General features: G+C 35.6%; 1 protein-coding gene across 1 annotated transcript; it reads left to right on the top strand.

Annotated features, from left to right (window-relative positions):
- The first annotated feature begins 913 nt into the window (after positions 1-913).
- Positions 914-2,360, top strand: LOC110886232 (transcription factor ICE1). Its single transcript, XM_022134012.1, has 4 exons — positions 914-1,456; positions 1,586-1,771; positions 2,001-2,171; positions 2,286-2,360. Exons 1-4 carry the CDS (start codon positions 914-916, stop codon positions 2,358-2,360), a joined length of 975 nt encoding a protein of 324 aa, XP_021989704.1.
- Positions 2,361-23,113: the final 20,753 nt, after the last annotated feature.

The raw sequence follows: 23,113 nt of genomic DNA, 5'->3' as shown, positions 1-23,113 counted from the left end.
AATGCCCCAACGGCTAGTTTGGTTTGGCCATTGAGAGTCCGCCATGTCATCATCATAGACCCGCCCCACACCCAGCTTTAAACTCCCGCCCCTTGGGCCACGCCAAAATCCAAGCCCATTCGGGGTGATGACTTGAGCGTTTTCAGCCCACCCGTGCCCCAACCCCGCCCCATACCCCACAGTTAAGAAGGTTAAAATACAATTTAGGAACAGCTGTCATTTGTCATTATCTAAGTTCAAAATTTTTTAATATTTTCTTTTAGTTGCAAATTACTTAACAAACAAACACATATCTTTTATTTTCTAATTTCTACGACACATTTCAGCCTTTTGTAAAAAAAAAAATAAAGTTGGTTACGTTCTACTATTTTAGTATAATAAACCCTTAAACTAATTACATGATTACATTATTTTTACAATAAATTATCACTTTCAAAAACATATGTCAAACAAATCCCCATATCATGAATTCGAGTAAGTTAACCATTAATTAATTAACTGGTGACCTCATCTGAGTATTTTTAGTAAAAAAAAATAAAATTTGTGACCATCTATCACACTAGTTTAACCTTAGAGTGATATTTACGCAACTCGAGCTTTACGTAATTCGAGTTTTTCTGATAATACACCCAAACCTTGTGAATTTAGTCAGTCAAACGTCATAATTCAAAATTAAGAAAAACTAACTGAAAAACTTTAACAAAGTTATTCATGAAATTAAGGTGATAAAAACAAAAGAATTTCTTACAAACATTATAACTTGTACATTTAGAAACCTTTTCTAAGTTACCAAGTAATCCAGCTAAGTTAGTATATGTGTATATATATCATAGTCACCCCATATGAAATGCCATTCCTCCTCACTCACTCTCTCTGGACTTTCTTTTCACCCTCTTCTTCAAAACTTACAAACATGGATAACAATGGCGGAAAAGAAATCAACAACAATATGTTTCGATCTGACTTCATGTTAGAACTTGAAGAAATGAACAACCATGATTGGGACTTTGTGTTCCCAAACCAACTCGAAAACAATCTCCCCTTTTCAACTATGTTTGGCAATAATCATGCTTTAGAATTCGATCAATCAAACATGTTTCAAACCAATATGTTTCAAACCAACATGTTTCAAACCACAGCTGGACCCTCAAGTTTACAACCATTACAAAACGTCCCTTCAGCAGAACCAAATTCTTCGTTTCAGTTAAGGGAAGTTTTGGCTGTTCCTGATGAGCTGAAGGAAGTAAAAGCCACCGAAATCGGTTCTGCTTCTGGTTCTGTTTCTGCTTCTGCTTCTGCTTCTGCTTCTGCTTCTGCTTCTGCTTCTGGTTCTGGTTCGGGACGGAAGAGAAAGAGAGGTGATCCGGCAAGGAATTTATTGGCAGAAAGGAGACGCCGAGAGAAGTTGAATGAAAGATTACTTGCCCTCCGGTCTCTGGTACCGAATATAACAAAGGTAAAAAAAAAATAGTGTAGTAGAATGTGATCATGAGTTCATCATGCATGGCATATGTTTATGTAATCATGTTATTATTTCATGTTTTTAATTACATTTTTTTTTAATTACATATATAATGTTGAACAGATGGACCGAGCGTCTATCCTTGGAGATGCGATCGCGTATCTGAAAGATCTTTCTGAGAAAATTAATAAACTTGAGCTCGAGCTTAACCCGGCCCGTACAACCTCTATGCTGCCTCCAGCCGCCGCCCCTACTACCGCCGCTGGTCCTTCAAACATTGGAGGACAGGTTTCTCCAAATCCAATTAGGGTATGTTTCATACCTTTATTTTAGGGCCCCACTAAGGGGGGAGGGGTATTTGACACAAACCCTAACGTTCAAAACTGGGGGCTATGTCGCAAGCTGTAACCTAAAAACGTGGTTTAAAAACAAAGTGGGATTATATTGTTATTGAAATGTGTATAACACAGAGCCTTGATTTTATTTTATTTTATTTTTTTTCTTTTTGGTGACTAATTTATTTTTGTGTTATATGTAGATCGAGGTGAGACGAAGTGAAGGTGGGGCGGTTGTTATACACATGAGTAGCGGTTGGAGACCGGGTTTGTTGCATTCAATCACAAAGACTCTCAATGATCTCGGTTTAGAGTTGCAACAAGCGGTCGTTAGCTCTTTCGATGGCTTTACACTCGATGTATACCGCGCTCAGGTACTAGATAAAAAGCCTTAATGTGAAGTTTTTGTAACAAAATAATTTAACATGTCCATAGTGATTTTATTAATTAATATTTGGTTTAATGTTTGGATTTTTGTTTTTTTGCAGCAAAGCCGTGAAGTGAATGAGGATCAGATAAAGGCGAAGCTGCTTGAAACAGTCGGGAACCATGGTGTGGTGTAGCTTGTGAGCGGTTAAGGCGGTCGAGTTCTAGTAGAAAAAGTGTTTATCTGGTTTTTCAACTATTTTGTGTTTTTTTTCGTTCACCAAACTTATGTTTTCTCTATGAATAAATGTTATTAGTAAGTATATGGTAGATCTTTCTCTATAAATAAATGTTATTTGCAAGTATATGGGAGGTCTTGCATGTTGAATGCTTTATAATCTGCAATAACTAAGTTCAGGTTAACTTGGCCCAAAAGTATTTTTAGTTATTGAATGAACCACAAAGATGACTTTTTAGGGTGAAGGGTGAATATAAATTAAAATTAAAAAAACATAGTTAAAATAAAACGATGATTTAAAAAAAAAGATTACGTAATTCAAAGTAAACATTATTTATAAAATAAAAATTCCACACTATTAAAATGTAAAAAAAACACATAATAAAACATAAATAAATGGAAAATATATAATTTAACAAACATCCTTAAAATTTGTCATGCTGAAACGTGTTTAAAGTCATGGTCATAGATATGTTTGTATTCGAAAAGGGTCACTTGAATTACGTCATCTTCCGTTTAGCTCAGTACCCTCGGCATTTTCCCGTCGGAAGGTGGGTCGGTTTGGAAGAGCGGACGAGGGGAAAGGGTTTGATGGTGGGTCCCTTGTGAACCCCCTTGATTTTAAATAATAAAAAACTTAATATTGTTTAATTTTCAATAAAATAAAACCTAAAATAACATAAATTAAAAAAAATAAATATATAAAATAAAAATAATACAAACTAAAAAAACATATTATTAAAATTAACAATAATGCACAAACTAGATAATTAAACCTAAACAAACCATATAATTAAACCTTAACACACCAGATAATCAAATATAAACAAGATGAGATAAATAAACCTAAACAAACCAGATAATTAAACATAAACAAAGCCACTAATTAAAACTAATCATCAACCCTGAACCGTCGGAATCGGCATCCAGAGAGAGAGTGGGTTGCATAGGGGGGTGGTTTCTTATTAATTGTCAGGACGAGATGTGACAAAATCTTCTACTGTGTATGTTTTTGTATTCCCAGCGGGCCCGGACAATCGTTTGTGCCACTGTTATGTCGTCACCTTGTGATATAACCTTGAGCCATCATGAAGTTAAAGAATGCATGAAATCTGCGCACCTTCACGAACAGATTATGAAACCTTGACAAAGTGGTGTACACCGAGCGATTGATTTCTCGTACACGTTGATGATATTCTTCAAATAAGGGCTCTCTAATTCAAACAACTCCTCGTCTGTTATCACAGAAGTCCATCCAAGAGTTGACCAGAGCTATGCCTTCATCTTAAGCCCAATGGTTTCTTGCCATTTATTGATGAATCTTTGTAGTTAATTATTGGTTGAGAAGTGCACTTGTTGGTTGAAATACGAATTGAATTATAACCAGTAGATGGTAACCGTTTGAAAAAAGAGTCGTTGCAAAAATTAAATATTCTTTTTTACTATCTTATTTGAATTTATTATTAAACAAAATACTAGATAATAAAATAAAAAAATAATAATAAATAAATTATATTGTTATGAATTTTATTTATCCATATTTTTAATATTTTAATAAAATAATAAATTATATCATTAAGTAAATAAATTATAAATATGTTATGTAAATTATAAATAGTTTAAATAAAAGGAAAAGTAGGTGTTGAGGTGAAGATTTGGAGTGGTTTAGTGTTGGAGGAAAAAAAATATGGTTTGAAATGGTGATGATTTGGAATAAGGTGCTATGCTGACGACTCAAGTTTGGATTTCAATTCTACAATTCTCAAAGAATTAATAGAGTAATTGAATTCTCGTCAGTATTATGATTTGTATCGACTTAAAAATAATAATATTATTTGGGGTTATCAAATTTGGGAATACTTCATGATTATCTCACAAATAATTTAAAAGTTAACAAATATGTTTTACAAATTCAAAACAATATAATAAATATGTTTTACAAATTCAAAACAATATAACAAATATCTTTTACAAATTCAAAACAATATACAAAACTGAGATAGAAAGATTTGTACTTTTTTTGGGAACTAAGGAGTGATATTTTTCTTTTTGAAAATGTAGTTCAATCACTGGCTGAAACATAACTAACCCAAATAAAGACAGTTCAAGAATACTCACCAACACCAGTTATGTAGCTGGTTTTCGTTTTCAACGACCAATCCGTTCAATGAACATACATATATTGGTTATGAAATATTATATGTAAAATAGAATATGTTATAATAAATGATTTGAAACCTAAGGAACCTTATTGCTTGAGTGGAAGATAAATTTCCAAAAACCTTTTTTTGGAACCTAGTGATGAATATAATGTAGTAGAACACACACGACATATGTTGAAGAATCCTATAAACCCGGCTTTTGTAAACATGGTTTGTTCGATAAATAACGGTCTGATGTTGAGGAAATTGGAGGCAATAGAGTGAGTGTGATATCGTGGAAATAAATATATTCGTAGCGAATCTTCAAAAGAAAATCTAATCCAGTCTTGTTGCTTGAATTGTGTTTAGATTTGGTGATAATATTTTAATTGTCAAAATAGCGTTAACTTTAACAAATATATAGATGGATAAGCTAGCCTTGTTACTTGAACCGGTGAGAAATCCGGAAAACTCCATGTTTCGAAGCATGTTTAAGTTTAGTAATAAGGGCCTGAGATCTTATTCTACCTATGAATTAGGAAGTATGATAAATGATCTCAAAAACTTAAAACCACATTGTTGATGGCAAAACCCGAGAACCCCACTTTTTGAAAGTTCTAGGATTCGACAATAACAACCAGATTGTTTAGACTGTTTAAACGTTGATGAATATGATGGTAATAAAGCCCAAGTATACATTTTAGAAAGAAACAAAGTTTAATTACCTAAACCAACATTGTTGCATGAATTGGAGACAAACCCTACTCCCAGAAACATTCATAAATTTAGTAGTAATAGTTTGAGTTTTTAATCTAAAGAACTTGGTGCTAATAGGGTTAGAATGATATCAACGAAAGTAGATTTAGTTGTAGTATTTACAAACATAATCCAATCTTGTTGTTTGTATTGATGATTAATCCACCCCACCCCACCCCCACCTCCCCCGAAACATATTTGGATTCGGTCATAACAATTTGATTGTTTACATAGTGATGAATATGTCGTAACAGAGCGTGAGGCATATATGTAGAAATATATGTACCTTTAATCAATTGTTAAGGACCTATTCCAACTTTTATGATTAAATTCGTGACAAATCTTGACAACACGGGTTTTTGAATCTTCTTTAGATTTGTTTGTGCAAATTTGATTTTTAACTAAGTGGTGAGTATGGTCAAAATAAAGCATAAGAAATATGTGTGAAAATAAATTTCAATTGTAATGAATTTCTAAAACCTAAGACAACCTAGTTTTTGAATACTGAAAACCTAAGGCTTAAATCAAGGACACGTGTTCAAAGTCAAAATGACGATTTAACCTATAACCTAGTGAGGAACTTGGAGATAAGAAAGCGTGAGAAATACGCTTGAAACACTTTAATTAGAGAAACGTAAACCAACATTGTTGCATCAATCTGAGACAAACCCAATTTTCGACATACATAAACTTTGTAGTAATAGTTGGATATATTAACCTAAAGAACTTTGAGCTTTAGAGTTAGAATGATATGCATGAATGTACATCGCCAACTTTGTTGTTTGCATAGTGATAAATCCCAAAAAACTTCTCTTTAAAGAATATATTTTTAATTTGGTCATAACTTTTAAATCCCAAAAACTACTCTTTAGGGAACATATTTTTTATTTGTTCATAACATTTAAATCCCAAAAACTCCTCTTTAGGGAACATATTTTTGATTGCGTCATAATTTTTAGATAGTCTACCTTGTGTCCTAGTGGTGACTATTTGGTAATAGAGCAAAATAAATGTATATTTAGTGAATGATTAAAAACATAAGCCAACCTTCTTCATCTTAAAAAAGGTTTGCTGAAACGTGCTTAGATTTCTTGGTAGAGTTTAGACGTTTAACCTAGTGATGACTATGGTGAAAACACAACGCAAGAAAATGTGTTAAAGTAAACTTCAAATGTAATGATTATCTAAAAACCAAAATCCGTTGTTTGAATACTGAAAACCCTAAGAATTTACTTGTGGACATGTGCTCAAATTCAAAGATAACGATTTACCCTTTTAACCTAGTAAAAAACTTGGAGGTAAGAGAGGGAGCGATATGCCTAAAAAATTATTGAAATGAATTTGTAGAAACACAAATCCAACATTTTTGCATGAATTGGAGACAAGCCCAACTTTCGAAAACATGCATAAATTTTAGAATGATTTACATGAAAGTACATTTAATTGTAACGAAACTTTAGAAACCTAAACCAAACCTGTGGTTTTCATCCATGATAAATCCCCAAAACCCCACTTTTGGAAACATAGTTAGATTAGGTCATAGTTTTGAATGTATACCTTGTGGTGTTTGGTAATAGAGTGAAATCATTTTGTATTTAGTGAATGATGAAAGATGAAAGCCAACTTCGTTAATTAAAATAGTGACAAATCTCAAAAACATGGTTTCCGAAAACGTGTTTAGATATGTCATGAGAATCGAGACGTTTAACCTAGAGGCAAGGATGGTGGAAATAGAGCACAAGAAATATATGTGGAAATAAGTTACAGTTCTAGTATATTTATGAAAACCTAAGCCAGCCTGTTGTTTGTATACTGAAACCCCTAAGACTTTGATTGCGGACACGTGTTCAAATTAAAGATAATGATTTAATCTTTGACCTAGTGCGGAACTTGAAGTTATGAGAGGGAGAGCTCTATATCTAAAACAACAGTTAATTGCACGGAATATATAGACACCTAAACTTGTAGGTCCCTTTTCGCGGAGGATTACGAACCTAAACCTTGTTATACTAACCCACTAGCAAGTGCGGAATCCAAGCTAGTAGGCAAACCGGGATGAAGCAAGTAGAGAAACAAACACACAAGAGTTCACCGATTAACACCACTGTATTAATACGTATGAAGGTTCCGGTTACAAGCACAAAGTTTACAATCAGTTTGCAAACTCTCAAAGTGAATGTGTGTGTGTTTCGGACAGAACTCTCTCTAACTTTCTGTCTATGTGCATCTTAATGAAACACAACACACTGCATGGGTATTTATACCCATACACAGCAGGTCTTGGTCGAAGGATCCGATAGATGGTCCGAAGGATCATCTATCGATGACAACATGTTCGAATGATCAGCAATGACCTCGAAGGATGATCCTTCGAGGTCCAACAATTCGAAGCATATCTTTCGAGTACCTCGAAGGATCAACAGTATCCTTCGAGGCTATCCTTCGATTCAGACTAGCATATTACAAACAGATTGACCAAGTCAAACTAGGAGGATAGTTGACTTGGTCAACTTACAGACTAACTTTGGACATCGTTTATATACAGACCGAATACAGACAAAGTACAGACACAAGTGCACCAACAAACTCCCCCTTGGCTGTAGCTTTGTCTTTATCTTCTATAGTTGTAGACTCGTCTTCGAACTTTGACGGTCTTTGGTCTTCGAGTTCCCAAAACTCTGATGTCCTTTCAAGTCTTCAATGTCGGAGGATCTTCAAAGTCTTCACGTCTTGAAAGCAGAGAGTGTATCAACAAACTACCCGTATCATGTAGGAAGTGTGTTGACAAACTCCCCCTTAACATAAGCTCCCCCTTGAGTTATGCTCGTGAAATACTTTAACTTTATGAAGTGAGATCCTTGTGGTGTTGATGATGGCCAGCGGCAACTCGATCATCTTCATCAGTTGAGCGCCTTCTCGTCGTGTCTTCATTCCAAAACTTGTCATCGACCATGTTCTCCTAGCCTTTAGAATCTGCACATGCAAGAAATCTAAACGCGTAATGAGAACAACTGCTTGGAATAGAGCATAAGCAAGTGACACACGAATGACCATGTCACAATCAAACACCGTCCGACAGTTTGAAAGTTTAATAAATTTATCAATTTCAGTCTTTAACTTTCAAAATCTGCAAATTTTGACCGTTTATGAAGATTTAGTCAGTTTGGTTTTCAGTCAGGTTTCAGGTAACGAAGACTCGAGCTCCAACATCGTACGATCGAAAATAAAGTAGAAAGAAAATCTTTTTGGCTTTTATAAAGTTTATATTAAAACAAGCCTAAAATCTTTTTGGTATTTTTGAAATTAAAAGACAACAATTTAAAATCCTTTGAGTGTTATCAAACGACATCACCGCTAATGTCGTGCTGATATGCACCAAACGACGAAACTGTTTAAAAGAAAAACAATAAAAGTTAAGCAGTAAATAAATATATACAGACATTCTTTTTGCGAGTTTCGAGGGTAAGAGAATCATATCAGTGTACGGTCATGCCAAAACACTCTTGTTGTTCAGTTAGTTAACATTAAGATAAGCATCCTATAACAATTATCGGTATTGTTGTCCACTTAAGCTCAACTTATCAGATGTAATCATGGCGAGGGGATACGTTAAGGTATGATTTATACTTTCCGACCGGTGTTCATCCACATCACGACACATTCCCGTATCAAGGTATGCACGAGAGTTCATCTTACCGGTGAATATACCGATTATCATCTGTTTGACCGTATAAGCTGTGAGATACTCACTTATTTGATTTGAAAACAAGCCCTATGTGATATAATCACTTATTGATGAGGAACTTGATTTTCGTATGCATGAGGGCACAGGTGCAAGTCCGTGAACAGGTCAGTACTTCCGTACAGCAGAGAGACGAACTTGACACCCGGATAAATGTGATATATTATCACTTATTTGATTTGGACATGTGATTGTTTATCACTTATTGAGGTCGAATGCAGTATGTAATATGTACACGTATGTATAGTATCATGGAAGATCTAGACTTGCGTCCCCGTTATTTTTCGGTAAAAGATACAACCATGATACCCAGATGATAAGCAGCATAAAGACCGAATATCTCAGAACCTCGGCAATCTATCAAACGAAATTTCGGTACTAAGACCATATGCCAATGAATGGTTCCCACCTGGTCTTCAGTCGATTAAGATTTATATCACCCTGCACACTTTAAAATGATTGTGAGCCTACCGATACATCTTATATAGAGCTGCTTATCGTTTTGCATTTAAGGTTTAAAGAGGTTTGGATAGACCACTGATGTACTATCATTTTCTCTTTTGCTCTCCAGGAAACTCATTTTTGTTTTTCTATTGTTTTTGTGTTTTTGAAATTTTTCTATGTTTTTGGATTTTCAGATTTTTGGATTTACTCCCCCTAAAATCAATAAACTAAGACAAATTTAAAAACACACAAAGATATTTACAAAAATGATTTTCCGATGTTGGTTTACTCTTGCTTGACCTTAATGCCATTTACCAAAATTAAGAAGTCAAATCTAGATTTGTCAAAAGCTTTGGTAAATAAGTCGGCACGTTGGTCATCGGTGTGGACCTTAACAACATCGATTAGCCTTTTCTCAAAGCAATCACGTATGAAGTGATATTTGATTTCGATGTGTTTGGTCTTTGAATGCTGCACAGGATTTTTAGTGATATCTAAAGCAGCAGAATTATCAACGTAAATAGGAGTAGTTAGGAATTCAAAACCGTAGTCCCGCAATTGTTGTTGGATCCAAAGAACTTGTGAGCAACAACTTGAGGCAGCAATGTATTCAGCTTCGCATGTTGATGTAGCGACACACGTCTGCTTCTTGCACTGCCATGTGACTAGGCGATTTCCTAAAAACTGACATCCAGCCGTTGTGGATTTGCCGTCGATTTTACATCCGCCAAAATCAGAATCACTGAATGCGACTAAGTCAAAGTTATTATCCCTAGGATACCACAGACCGGTGTCGGGGTAAGCCTTCAAATAACGAAAAATCCTTTTAACAGCTGCAAGATGTGAGGCCTTCGGGTTGACTTGATATCTGGCAAGCAGGCACGTTGGGTACATTATATCTGGCCTTGATGCTGTGAGATACATAAGGGATCCGATCATCGCGCGATAGTATGAAGGGCTAACAGGTTCACCCTTCAAGTCAGGAGTTATTCCGTGATTAGTTGGCAATGGGGTACCAATGGGCGTTGCATCGGACATCTGGAACCGGCTCAAGATGTCTCCAACATATTTAGTCTGATGGATGAATATCCCAGACTCCGTTTGTTGCACTTGAAGGCCCAAAAAGAAAATCATTTCCCCCATAGCACTCATCTCGAATTTATCCTGCATAATGCGCTCGAAATTCCTACACAAAACATCATTAGTAGAACCAAAAATAATATCATCAACATATACCTGTACCAGAAGAAGATCTCCATCTTGTTCTTTGATGAAGAGAGTACAGTCGATAAGACCTCTTCGAAAACCATTCTCCAGCAGATATGTGGATAAGGTTGCATACCAAGCTCGTGGCGCTTGATGAAGACCATAGAGAGCTTTGTTGAGCAACCAAACCCGATCGGGATGGACAGGATCTTCAAAACCTGGAGGCTGTTCGACATATACCTCTTCTTCAACCACACCATGTAAGAATGCACTTTTGACGTCCATCTGGTAAACCTTGAATCCTTTGAATGAGGCATAAGCCAGAAAGATCCGAATAGCTTCCAGACGTGCAACTGGTGCATAGACTTCGTTATAGTCGATCCCCTCTATCTGACGAAAACCTTGAACGACTAAACGAGCTTTGTTCCGAATAACCACTCCACGGTCGTCTTTCTTGCATTTGAAGACCCATCGAGTGCCAATCTTCTTGTAGTTCTCAGGCTTTTCAACAAGCTTCCAAACTCCAAGCTTGTGAAATTGCTGTAATTCTTCCTGCATGGCTTCAACCCAAGCACTGTCTTTCAATGCTTCTTTCCACGACTTTGGTTCTTCTTGTGACACGTAACACGCGAAGGACCAGTCATTTTGTTGACCAGATTCTCTTATAGCTGAATACAAACCAGCATTCTGGTTGTTTCTCAGCTGATTACGCGTCTGCACACCGCGATGGACATCTCCTATGATATTATGCTGGGGATGGGTATCGTGAATCCTCATTTCAGGATTATCTGGCACACTAGCATCGATACCCAAATTATTCAGATTAAGATCAACAACCAGCTCCACACCTGGAATGTGGGTAGAGGTGGATGCATTCCCTTCAGCAGTATCTACATTCTGCGTATGAGGTGTATCTACAGAAGCACCTTGAACAGGAGCAGCTGGAGCTGAAGATCCTTCGGCTGCATCATGATATTCATCATCTTCAGAAGAGTCATTATAATCAGCAGCATCTTCAAAAACCTCATTTTGAACCATATTGTTGACTGACGAAGAAGCTTGAGGGTCAACAACAATAGGTCTAACCAATGGCGAGACAGCAGCGTTGTCACTTTCCAACAACATCCTAGCCGCTGCTGATTCTTCGTCAAAGGTTGGCAGATTGAAGGAGTCAAATAGCCCATCATAATCGAACATCCACGGATCACCCGGAGCCCTAACAGGACTCGTGTATCTTTGAACCCTAACTTCGCTCCATAGCTCAATCTTCTTGGTAGCTAGATTCCAAACACGAAAATTCGGAGTAGCATATCCAAGGAAGAAACCCTCGATAGCTCTTGCACCAAACTTTCCATCTGGCTCAATCATAGTACACGGAGCACCAAACGGTTCAAGGTAAGAAAGATCCGGTTTCCTTCTCTGAAGAAGTTCGAAGCAAGTCTTGCCATGTCTCTTTACTGTAAGAACTCTGTTTAGCGTGTAGCAAGCAGCCGATACAGCCTCTCCCCAGAATTGAATAGGGAGTTCCGACTCTACTAACATTGTTCTTGCTGTTTCTATAATCGTCCGATTCTTCCTCTCAGCGACACCATTTTGTTGTGGAGTATAACGAGAACTGTACTCATGAAGAATGCCTTTAGAAGTACAAAACTCATCCATAACTTGATTCTTGAATTCGGTTCCATTGTCGCTTCGGATCCTTTTTACTTTCAACGTATAGAGATTCTCCAACATTGTAAGAAGATCCTTGAGGATGCCAGGAGTTTCACTCTTGTGTGCCATAAAGGATACCCAAGAAAATCTAGAGTAGTCATCAGTAACTACTAAACAATAGGCATCACCGAACGTTGTTTTGTGCTTCATAGGTCCAAAAAGGTCCATATGAAGACGTTCGAGAGGCATGCTGACAGTGTTGATTTTCTTCAAAGGGTGAGACTTCTTTGTTTGCTTCCCCTTTTGGCACGAGACACAGATATCTTGTAGATGAAAACTTCTTACAGGCACACCATTCACAAGATTATTTTTCACCAAATGGTTCATCTTTCTCAAGTGAATGTGTCCCATTCTTCTGTGCCAAGATATAGACTCCTTTTCTGTGGCTTTTGAGACAAAGCAAGTGACTTGTGCAGATGTAGTAATCGCTTGTGATGTGGGCCCAAGTGTGGAGGAACGGGCTATGTTGTACTTGGAGGCCCAAGACCGCGTAAGAAAAGGGCCTTCACTAAAATGGCCCTAACTTGGGCTACGGAGGTCCGTTTGGGGCGTGTGACCAGTCAAAACGAACGGGAGAACGAGCTCTATCTTGCTGCAAACGCCTACGGCGGTTTGGGTCATCGTCCGGGCCGAAAAAACGCTTATTTCTATTAGTTTTTTCCATTTTTATGTTTTTTCAAGTATTTTGGGCATTTTGTTTTTGGGCTTGTGTTTGGCCCGTTGTCTTTTTTAGGCCCGTTTCGAATTTCTGTCATTATTTATATGTCCCTTTAGTGAATGAAACAATCAGACTTGAATTTTGAGAAAAGTTATTTTTCACTTCAAATTCCGTGGCCTTTGGGTTGCAATTTGGGGGTTGGGGAAGAGACACACGGGTATTCGTAGAATCAACGTGTTGATCTTCGTTTATCGTATCACACGCTGCATCAGCTTGGCTCATGTCGAGAATATAAAGATCATTAACTCTCGGAGCCGATAAGAGAATCCATTCTTGTGGAATTTTGAATCCAGGTTTCAGCACATAGCAGCCAGCGTCATCAAAAATCACTGAGAACTTTTTATCGCAGATTTGCGACACACTCAGAAGATTGTGATCAATTTGCTTCACATAATTGATCTTATCAAAGCACACGATACCATTGGAGATACTTCCTTCTCCAGTGATGTACCCACCTTTATCACCCGCAAAAGCAACATACCCTCCTCTAATATTTCTCACATCGTATAGGAGCCGTAAGTCGCCAGTCATGTGCCTGGATGCTCCACTATCAACAATCCAATGACTATTAATAGTTCCTCCTAGAACATCCTGCACATGTCATTTAAACACATCAGTTGAGAATGGGGACCCAAGCCTTAGTGGTCTTGGGTCGTCCCTTGGCATCACGAAAAGTGAGCTCGATCTCTTGATGATTTTTAAGAACAACTGCTCCCCCTGAATTGTCACCCGACTTAGGTAACCAAGTTTGTCTGTGCCTACCAGTTTTTGAAGATTCTGGTTTCACAGGTTGTGACACACTTGGTTCCTTTTGCACTGTTTTAACTTCAGATTTTAAAGCTTTTTCAACAGTTTTCATGTTCTTACGTCGTTGTTTAGTTTCTTGTTCTTTTACAGTTCGTTTATCTTGTTTAGGTGAAACTGACCGACGTTGAGGGTGAACTGTTTCAGGTGGAGCTTTTTCAACCAATTTCTTCTTTGGAGCATTTGGGCAGTTTCTGATAATGTGCCCAATTTCTCCACATTTGAAACAAGTTCTCCTTTCAACAGACTTAGGAGAACTTGATCGACTACCAGATGTTGAACCTGTAGAACCTGAGGTACTTGCTCTTTCATCACACCCGTTTGTGTGTTGAGTGTAATTGTTATCACTGTTACGTTTTAAAATCTTGACTTGTTGTACAAAATCAGTGTTTGATTTGTTTTCAAAAGTCTCAATTTTATCTGTACCTCTTGATGCTACAAATTTAACATCTTTTCCTTTCTTCAAGTAACGAGCTCCTTTTGATTCAACCTTAGCCTTTGGCTTTGGAGCTCGTTGTTGTTGTTTACCCTTAGAAGCAGTAGGTTGTTGAGTGGTTGGAGATTTTTGATTACCAAACTGTTTCCTAATCTCAGCCTTAGGAATTGGATCACATTGTGTTACCACAATTCCCGGAAGTGTTTTTCCCAAAAATTTGTTTGTATTGTCTTCAAAGACTTTGTCAATCAAAGATTTATTTACATTTTTAATTGGAAAAACATGATCTGAGTAGATTTTATTATCTCCAACCAAAGTGTACAACACATTACTGCTTTTAACAGTAGACACACCTGCCTTATCAACCTTAACAGGATCAATCACTTGCTTCTTAACAGATGGAATCTCAGGAGTATCAGGATCACAAAGAATGTGATTCTCTCGTGGAATATCTACTCCTTTCATCTTGCTAAGTGATTTATCCTGATCACTTACAGCCATATCTGATTCATCATCCGATGTCTCATAGTCCTCGATAATTGGAGGACTTTGCTTCATGGATGGTGAAGTTTCTTGTTCCTTAGAGGCTGTGTTTGAAGAATTGTCCGGTTTGAACCCAAGGCCAGTAGTGAACTCCTCAACATCAAGAGGCACACTGGGTTCATACCGAGGCATTTCTTCCTCGTCAGGCATCTTGGTATAGTTGTTCATCAAAGGGGGTGGACATTTGTTATACCCTATGCCTTTCTGATTTCCCTTTAGTTGTTGAACATCGATGATGTGATCAAGCACAAATTGGGAGTTAGAATAACTATCCAATTTCTGTTTGATCGCATCATGTTCGCATTGGGCAATGGCTAATTGCTTTTTAGTTTCTTCCACAATGTTAATATATTCATTTATACTCACTTGTTTGTGGTAAACTACTTTGTTAACCTCGGACACATTTTTCTTTAAAGTTTCTATTACAGATTTAAATTCTTTTTCATTCCGGGTTAAAGCCATGTTTGCCTCTTTGCATTTCGACAGTTCAATAACCAAATTCTGGTTATGACTATGAAGCTTTTCTGATTCAAGCTTCATTTCTGCACATGATTTACAAATACTAGGAGCAGGAGGTTCAGAAGTTACCTGACTAGTAGAGGCTGAACCATTTACCATAAAGGCAGTTTGAAAAGAAAAAGCTCCATCTTCAGAAAATAGCTTTTCCATTTCCGTTGATGTAGCAGCAGCCTTTCTAATCAGAATTGACTTCTGACATTTAAGCTCATCAGCTTCATTCAGAAGATCCTGAATATCTTCACCTTCTTCCTCCTTCTCATCAGGCTCTGAGTGATTATCCCCAGAAACAGAGCCTTCTTCATCAGAACTTCCAGAATAACCAGAACTGTCATCGCTTCCAGAAGATTCTTCTTTATGAACCTGCTCGATGACCTTAGCATACAATGCAGTTCCACTTCCCTGATCTCCTTCACCAAACTGCACTGACCAGTCACATCCTTCATCAGCTTGAACAGCCAAAGCCCGATTGTGATTGGTAGTTCCAGGCTGTCCCTGATTGTTGTTCACTGCCACCATCCTCCGTTCACGGTTTTCTTGTTGGGCATTCACATTCGTCTGGTTTCTGAAAGGGTTGTGATTGCCGTGTTTCGTTGGTCGAGTGCACTCACGTTTAAAGTGCCCTTTCTCGCCACAGTTAAAGCACGTGACGGCATTAATATCAAACCCATACTTCGTGTTTTTCTTTCCTTCCAACGAAGTTCTTCCAGTTCGTGCCATGAAATCTTTTGCCCTTCTAACCGCACTAGCAAAAGCCCATTTAATATCCATCAACTCCATTTCTTCCTTGTCGATCTGATCATAATCTTCATTGGTCATGTTGATGTTTCCAAGTTGACCAGCTACCAAACCACAGTAAGCACTGACCATGGTATTGATAATTTCCATATGTTCCTTAGCAACTTCAATGCTAAGGTGTGAAAGATTTGAGTTGTCGACTTGGATTGTGTGAGGATTTTGGGGTTGAGGTTTAGGATGGCTTGTGTAATGAGCTTGCTGTTGTTGTTGTTGAGGTTGTGGTGGAGCAGCTGTTGACTGAGGAAACGGACATGAGCTTGTGTTGGAGACAAATGCAGTCTGTAACTTAGGTTGCTGAGATGCTGCTGCTCTTGCCAAGGCATCGAAACCCGGAAGATACATTTCAGTATTTTGCGGAGCGGGAGCTCGCTTTGCTTTCCTGATTTCTTCATCATTTTTGTGCTCCAGTTTCTGAATGAACTCATAGATGTTGACTTGGTCTAGAGTTCCGGTATGCTTCAACAACTCGATGAAAGAGCTCCACTTTGGAGGCAAGGCATCAGCAAACCTGTTCACCATCTCTGGCTGAGTAGAAATGATACCATAAGCACACATTTCACTAATCAAATGATAGAAACGAGTGATCATATCATTTAGAGTCTCATTTTCCAAAAACTGAAAAGATTCAAACTCTTTCTTCAACAAATCACTTCGAGACTTTCGAGCAGCTGCATTTCCTTCTCCTCTAGCAACTAAGGCATCCCACAATGCTTTCGTGGTCTTGCAATATGAGAACTGATGGTAGATGTCTTTGTTGAGTGCTTGAGTAAGTGTGGCAAAGGCCTTTTTCTCCAATTCATAAGCCTTCTTGTCATTTTCAAGCATATTGGCATAACCCTCAGAAGTGGACGCAGCAGTCTCCAGATTCTCATTGAATGCATTGATGAAACACGTCCAAAGATCGGTGCTTTGTCCTTGGACATACGTGTGAAAACGGTTTTTCCATGAAGGATAGTCATTCATATGATTTAGCTTCGGTGGACGATTGTTACTGCCCGTTTCACTTTCACTGATCAACAAGTTTTGAAGGCTTTGACTTTGATTTGCTACCAAAGCCCATTGATTTGGACTGATTGATGCTGGAGGAAACATACTCTTTGCCCATGCTGCAACAGACGTGAGTTCTTGACTATTAGATTGTGAGTCCAAACTCCAATCCCAAGGACTTGTACAGCTCATTTTGATCAAATACAAATACCACACCTAAACACCACAAACTGTTAAGTGCAAAACATATATGAATCGAAAGATGTAAACAGTTTGAAAGATCACGACCTGTTTGAAGGATCAACAGTGTTCGTAAGATCACTGTTGAGTTTCAAACAATTACTTCGAAGGATCCTTATCTTTCGAAAGATGATTTCGAAAGATTCCCCTTATCGAAAGATTCAACAATGAAAGATCCTTATCTTTCGTACACAGATCTCGAAAGATGACACTTGTTCGAAAGATCAACAGTGTTCGAAGGATCACTGTTGATGGCTCGAACACTAACCTCGAAAGATAACCTTGAAAGATTCACCCAACACGAAGGATCCTTATCTTTCGTAATGAACAGTAACTCGAAGGATGTATCTATCGAAAAGATTCCTTGACTCGAAGGATAACACACTGACTTCGAAAGATGTTCGAAGGATGGTTATCTTTCGAATCTCCTTGATCGAAGGATGATCCTTCGAGCTCGAAAGTTATCTTTCGACGGTCTGACACACTGACAAAAGTACGACAGGTTGGTGAAAAGTTGATGTGGTTGGTGAGCCAACTTTCGGCAGAAAGGTATGTGCAGACACGACTTTTCACCAACTTTTTGACTTTCAAAAAGTTTTCCCAAAATGGCAACCTTATCAACAAGATCTGGTCACCGGAAACACACCGGAGATATGGCCGGAAAAATCAAAGTCACTTAAAAACAAGTTTTCAAGTTACCCAACCCAACCTTGAACACTCCCGAAGGTTTAGAAACCGTTTTTCAGTTAAAACAAGCAAGAAAACCACCAAAAACGGGTGCTAAACCAAGTGTTCAAACACACCAAGAACTCGAACAACCCGGTTTTAAACAAGGTAAAGAGCCAAGCTCTGATACCACTTGTAGGTCCCTTTTCGCGGAGGATTACGAACCTAAACCTTGTTATACTAACCCACTAGCAAGTGCGGAATCCAAGCTAGTAGGCAAACCGGGATGAAGCAAGTAGAGAAACAAACACACAAGAGTTCACCGATTAACACCACTGTATTAATACGTATGAAGGTTCCGGTTACAAGCACAAAGTTTACAATCAGTTTGCAAACTCTCAAAGTGAATGTGTGTGTGTTTCGGACAGAACTCTCTCTAACTTTCTGTCTATGTGCATCTTAATGAAACACAACACACTGCATGGGTATTTATACCCATACACAGCAGGTCTTGGTCGAAGGATCCGATAGATGGTCCGAAGGATCATCTATCGATGACAACATGTTCGAATGATCAGCAATGACCTCGAAGGATGATCCTTCGAGGTCCAACAATTCGAAGCATATCTTTCGAGTACCTCGAAGGATCAACAGTATCCTTCGAGGCTATCCTTCGATTCAGACTAGCATATTACAAACAGATTGACCAAGTCAAACTAGGAGGATAGTTGACTTGGTCAACTTACAGACTAACTTTGGACATCGTTTATATACAGACCGAATACAGACAAAGTACAGACACAAGTGCACCAACAAAACTAACATTGTTGCATCAATTAGAGACAATCCCAACTTTCGAAAGCATGCATAAACTTTGTAGTAGTAATTTGATTTTTTAACCAAATGAACTTGGAGTTACTAAAGTTAGAATGATATGCATTTAAGTACATTTGATTGTAACACATATTTAGAAACCTAAGCCAACCTTGTTTGCATCAATGATAAATCAAAAAACCTCACTTTCGGAAACATATTTAGATTTGGTCATAAGGTTTTGATTATCTGGCTAGTAATGAATATATAGTAATAGAGCGAAATAAATGTATATTTAGTAAATATTAAATATGTAAGCTAACCTTGTTGATTGAATTAGTGACGAATCTTAATATAATGGTTTTCTGAAACATGTTTAGATTTTTCGGTAGAATTTAGACGTTTAACCTAGTGGTGCGTATGGTGAAAATAGAGCGCAAGAAATATGTGTGAAAATAAAATTTATTTATAAGGAATTTTAAAAAACCCAAACCAACCTAGTTGTCTGAATATCGAAAACTGACTTGACTGGTGTTTTCTCGAAAAAAAATTGTGTGATGTGTGGTACATACAAACTCGTGAATTTAGTCGGTCAATTAAGAAAAAAAATCAAATAACTTCAGCAAACTTTTTACGAAACTCAGGTAATATATACGTAGGGCTGGCAAATCGTGTCTTAGCAGGTTTAACAGGTATCTGATAACGTGAACAACAAAAATTTTAAACATGAATACGACTCGTTTAACTACTTTATATCCAACGTCTATAAGACAGATGTATATTTTATGGACCAAGAAGGAGAAATAATGGATCCTAACTTTCAAATTTTGATTATTTTTAAAAACATAAAAAATTATATGGTGTACTTTTCTGTTATCGTGTCTTAGCAGGTTACCTATAGGTTACGAAAGAATCTGTTACAACAAATAAAACTTTAAATTATATAATACTAATTTAAGAACAAAAAAGATTGATAAGAACTAAAAAACTAAAAGAAATTTTAAGAACGTGTTTTTCTTAAATTTCAAATTATATAGTTTTATTCTAAAATATATTTATAGTGTTTAACCAAACACCTATAAAAGGATTTTAAACTGAATGTTATAAACATAGGTGGATCTTCTTGGTGGTTCGGGGTGTCCCGGTCTCAGTGATTTTTCACTCGTAATGTTAATTTATCGAAAAAAAGTTAATGTAAAATATTGAATTTTTAAGAGTCTAGCGTCACTGATTTGGATTTTGAAAATACAACCCTGATGATTTTTCATTCAAGCTCTGCCATTTTTATAAAGATTGTTAGTTCGATTACTTCCATTTATCAAAATAGCTTATAAAAGAATAAATTTGGGACACCAATTATTATTATTTACATTTCAAACTTCTTAATAAATTTAATTATAGAGCTTACATATTAAATTGTCTTTTAATATATTTCATTTTTTTAAACATTATGTGTCCCAAATACCCTTTAACTCTTTATATTTATAACTTGTAATTTATAATTTATATTTTATATTTTATATTTTTGTTGCTATGAAAAATATGCGTTTTTATTGTATCAAATGTAACAATATTCGTATCTTTTTGTACGTTAGCGTATGTAATAAAAAATTTGGTATCGTTTGACGAAATAAAATTCAATCTCATTACCATTTGATGCAATTGGATTTGTTATAGCTAAGGTAAAGGTGAGGCTCGTTTTTTAACCAGCTATGATAGGTAAAAGAAAATTTTGGCACGGTAATGGCTTTCTCAATTCTTGGCACGTCAATTATTAATGATAATTATTAAAACCTTTTTGTATGTATAATGTTAATGATAATTATATAAACTTGTTTATGTATAATGATAAAAAAAAAGTACACAAACATTTATAGTTGTATAGTGATAAAAAGTAGTTTATTATGTTTTATTAATTATTATAATAAATCCTTAAACTAATTACATGATTAAAATTTTTGATATCAAATATCAATATCAATTGCCGTTCAAAAAAATATATATAATTATCAATTTCAAAACATTTGTCAAAAAGAACTTTAAAATATATAATTATAACTTACAAACACTAGAAATAAACAAGAACCAACTAAAAGATGATGTAAGAATTTTGTTTTAGTTCTAAATTACATACATTTATTAAAAGTTTAAGAGCAAAAAATAATGATCTGTGTATTTGCGTCAAAACTGAAAACTGTCTACGTCACATTAGTTAATCTTTAAGGTGAGCTTTACACAACTCATAGAGTACGTAATCTGAGTCTGTTATGATACACTCAAACCTCCTGAATTTAGTGAGTCAAATGTCATAAATCATTATTAAGTACCAAAGAGAATAACTTTCACAAAAAAGTTTCTGAAACTTCGGTAGTAAAGAAAAAAATAGTCATCAATGGGTGACCATGATGATTAACTATTTGAATATTTTGGTCAAGGAAAGGAAATGTAATAAATCGTCACGCTAGCTGGTTTTTCTTTGTAGTGAGCTTTATGTTATAACTCAAGCATTATGTAACTAAAGGTTGTGGGATGATACAATCAAACTTCGTGAATTTAGTTCAATCGTCGAATATTTTCAATTTCATTAGGAAAAAAAAACAAATTGGGTAATTTTAACAAACATTTTCATAATTCAAGTAAAAAATAAAAGAATTTGTAACAGACATATAAAACTTAAAACTTATTATAATTGAAGAACTAAAAAATATATAAGAACTTTTTTTGCTTAAATTCGAATTATATAATTATATTAAAAATTTAAGAACTATAAAATATTGAAACATATATAAGTATATAACTAAATATTTATAACAGTTTTTGACAAAATTTTGTAAAGGTTGAAAGTTGATAACTGTTTTATTAAAAAAAAAAACGTTATAAAGGAATAAAAAGTGAACAGCTTTACGTAATTTGAGTTTGGGCTATGGTACTCCCAAATCTTTCAGAAATCATCATTAAGGATAACAAATCAAATAAATTTTATAAAAAAAAATCATAAGATCAGGTAATAAAGAAAAAGCAATAGAATATGTTACAAGCAAAATAATACATTTACATAAAAATAAATCAAAAACTAAAAATAGATAAGAACAAAAAAAAACTAACTGAAAATATATGATTTATTTTTCTTCGGATAAGAACTAAAAAAAACTAATAGAAAATGTATGATTTATTTTTCTTCTTATATTTCAAACTGCATATATTTATTAAAAGTTTAAGAGCGAAAATATTGAAAAGTATATACCGAAATATAAATAAAAAAAGTTCTAAAACTAAATGTAATAAAGATGAAAGTTGATAACTTTGTTTTTATGAAAAAGGCTATAAAGGAATAAATTAGGGACAATTGCCCCATTTAAAGGTGAAGAACTTTAGGTAACTCAAGTATTACTATTACGTACTTGTGTAATGGTACATCCAACCTTTTTAAAAACCATCAAGAAAAAACAAAATTTAATAGCAAATTTCATGAAACTCAAACTCACATCATGGAGTCGACTAACATAAGCAATCGGGTGACCTTGTTGATTAACATTATTCGCATACATTACATGGTTTGAGTTTGTGTGATGATACACAGTGACGGATCTAGAAATTTTTTTCACTTGGTTCACTTTTTTAGATGCTTCAATTTCATATGATCGAACATATATAGAAAATTTTGAATCGGTTTAACGGTTCGAGTCGGTTAAGGTTCATCACATAATAAAGAACATTGTGAGATTTTCCTAATATCAGACATCAATCACTATGAAGAATCAACAATAGCCACTCGCATTTCTCCAATTCTTGACTTATCATATGAAAAGAGCACCAATGGCCGGACCAAATACAATTATATATATTGTTCACAAGAGATGAGAGATGATGAATAGTAACTTTATTTTTATAATATTATATAGCTTTTTATTATTTATTATTTAATATATTATAATAGTTTATTATTATATTTACTTTTAATGACATATTTTTAATTTTTTTTCCTTTTATAAAAACATATATTTCCTTTCCCATCTTTTAATAATTGTTTTTTTCTTTCTTAGAACATATATTAATTTATCGATTAATTTGATACTTCTTTAATAATTTACGTTTATAACTTTTTTCTAAAAACTTAAGTACGTAGTTGCGCTTAATTTTTCCCTGACATTATGTTATAAGTTTTGTTAAAAACAAAGTTGTACTCAAA

This window comes from Helianthus annuus, chromosome 2, assembly GCF_002127325.2.
Source record: "Helianthus annuus cultivar XRQ/B chromosome 2, HanXRQr2.0-SUNRISE, whole genome shotgun sequence".
Taxonomy (NCBI): Eukaryota; Viridiplantae; Streptophyta; class Magnoliopsida; order Asterales; family Asteraceae; genus Helianthus; species Helianthus annuus.
Note: the sequence above shows the minus strand (reverse complement) of the source record. Positions and strands in the feature narration are given on the sequence as shown.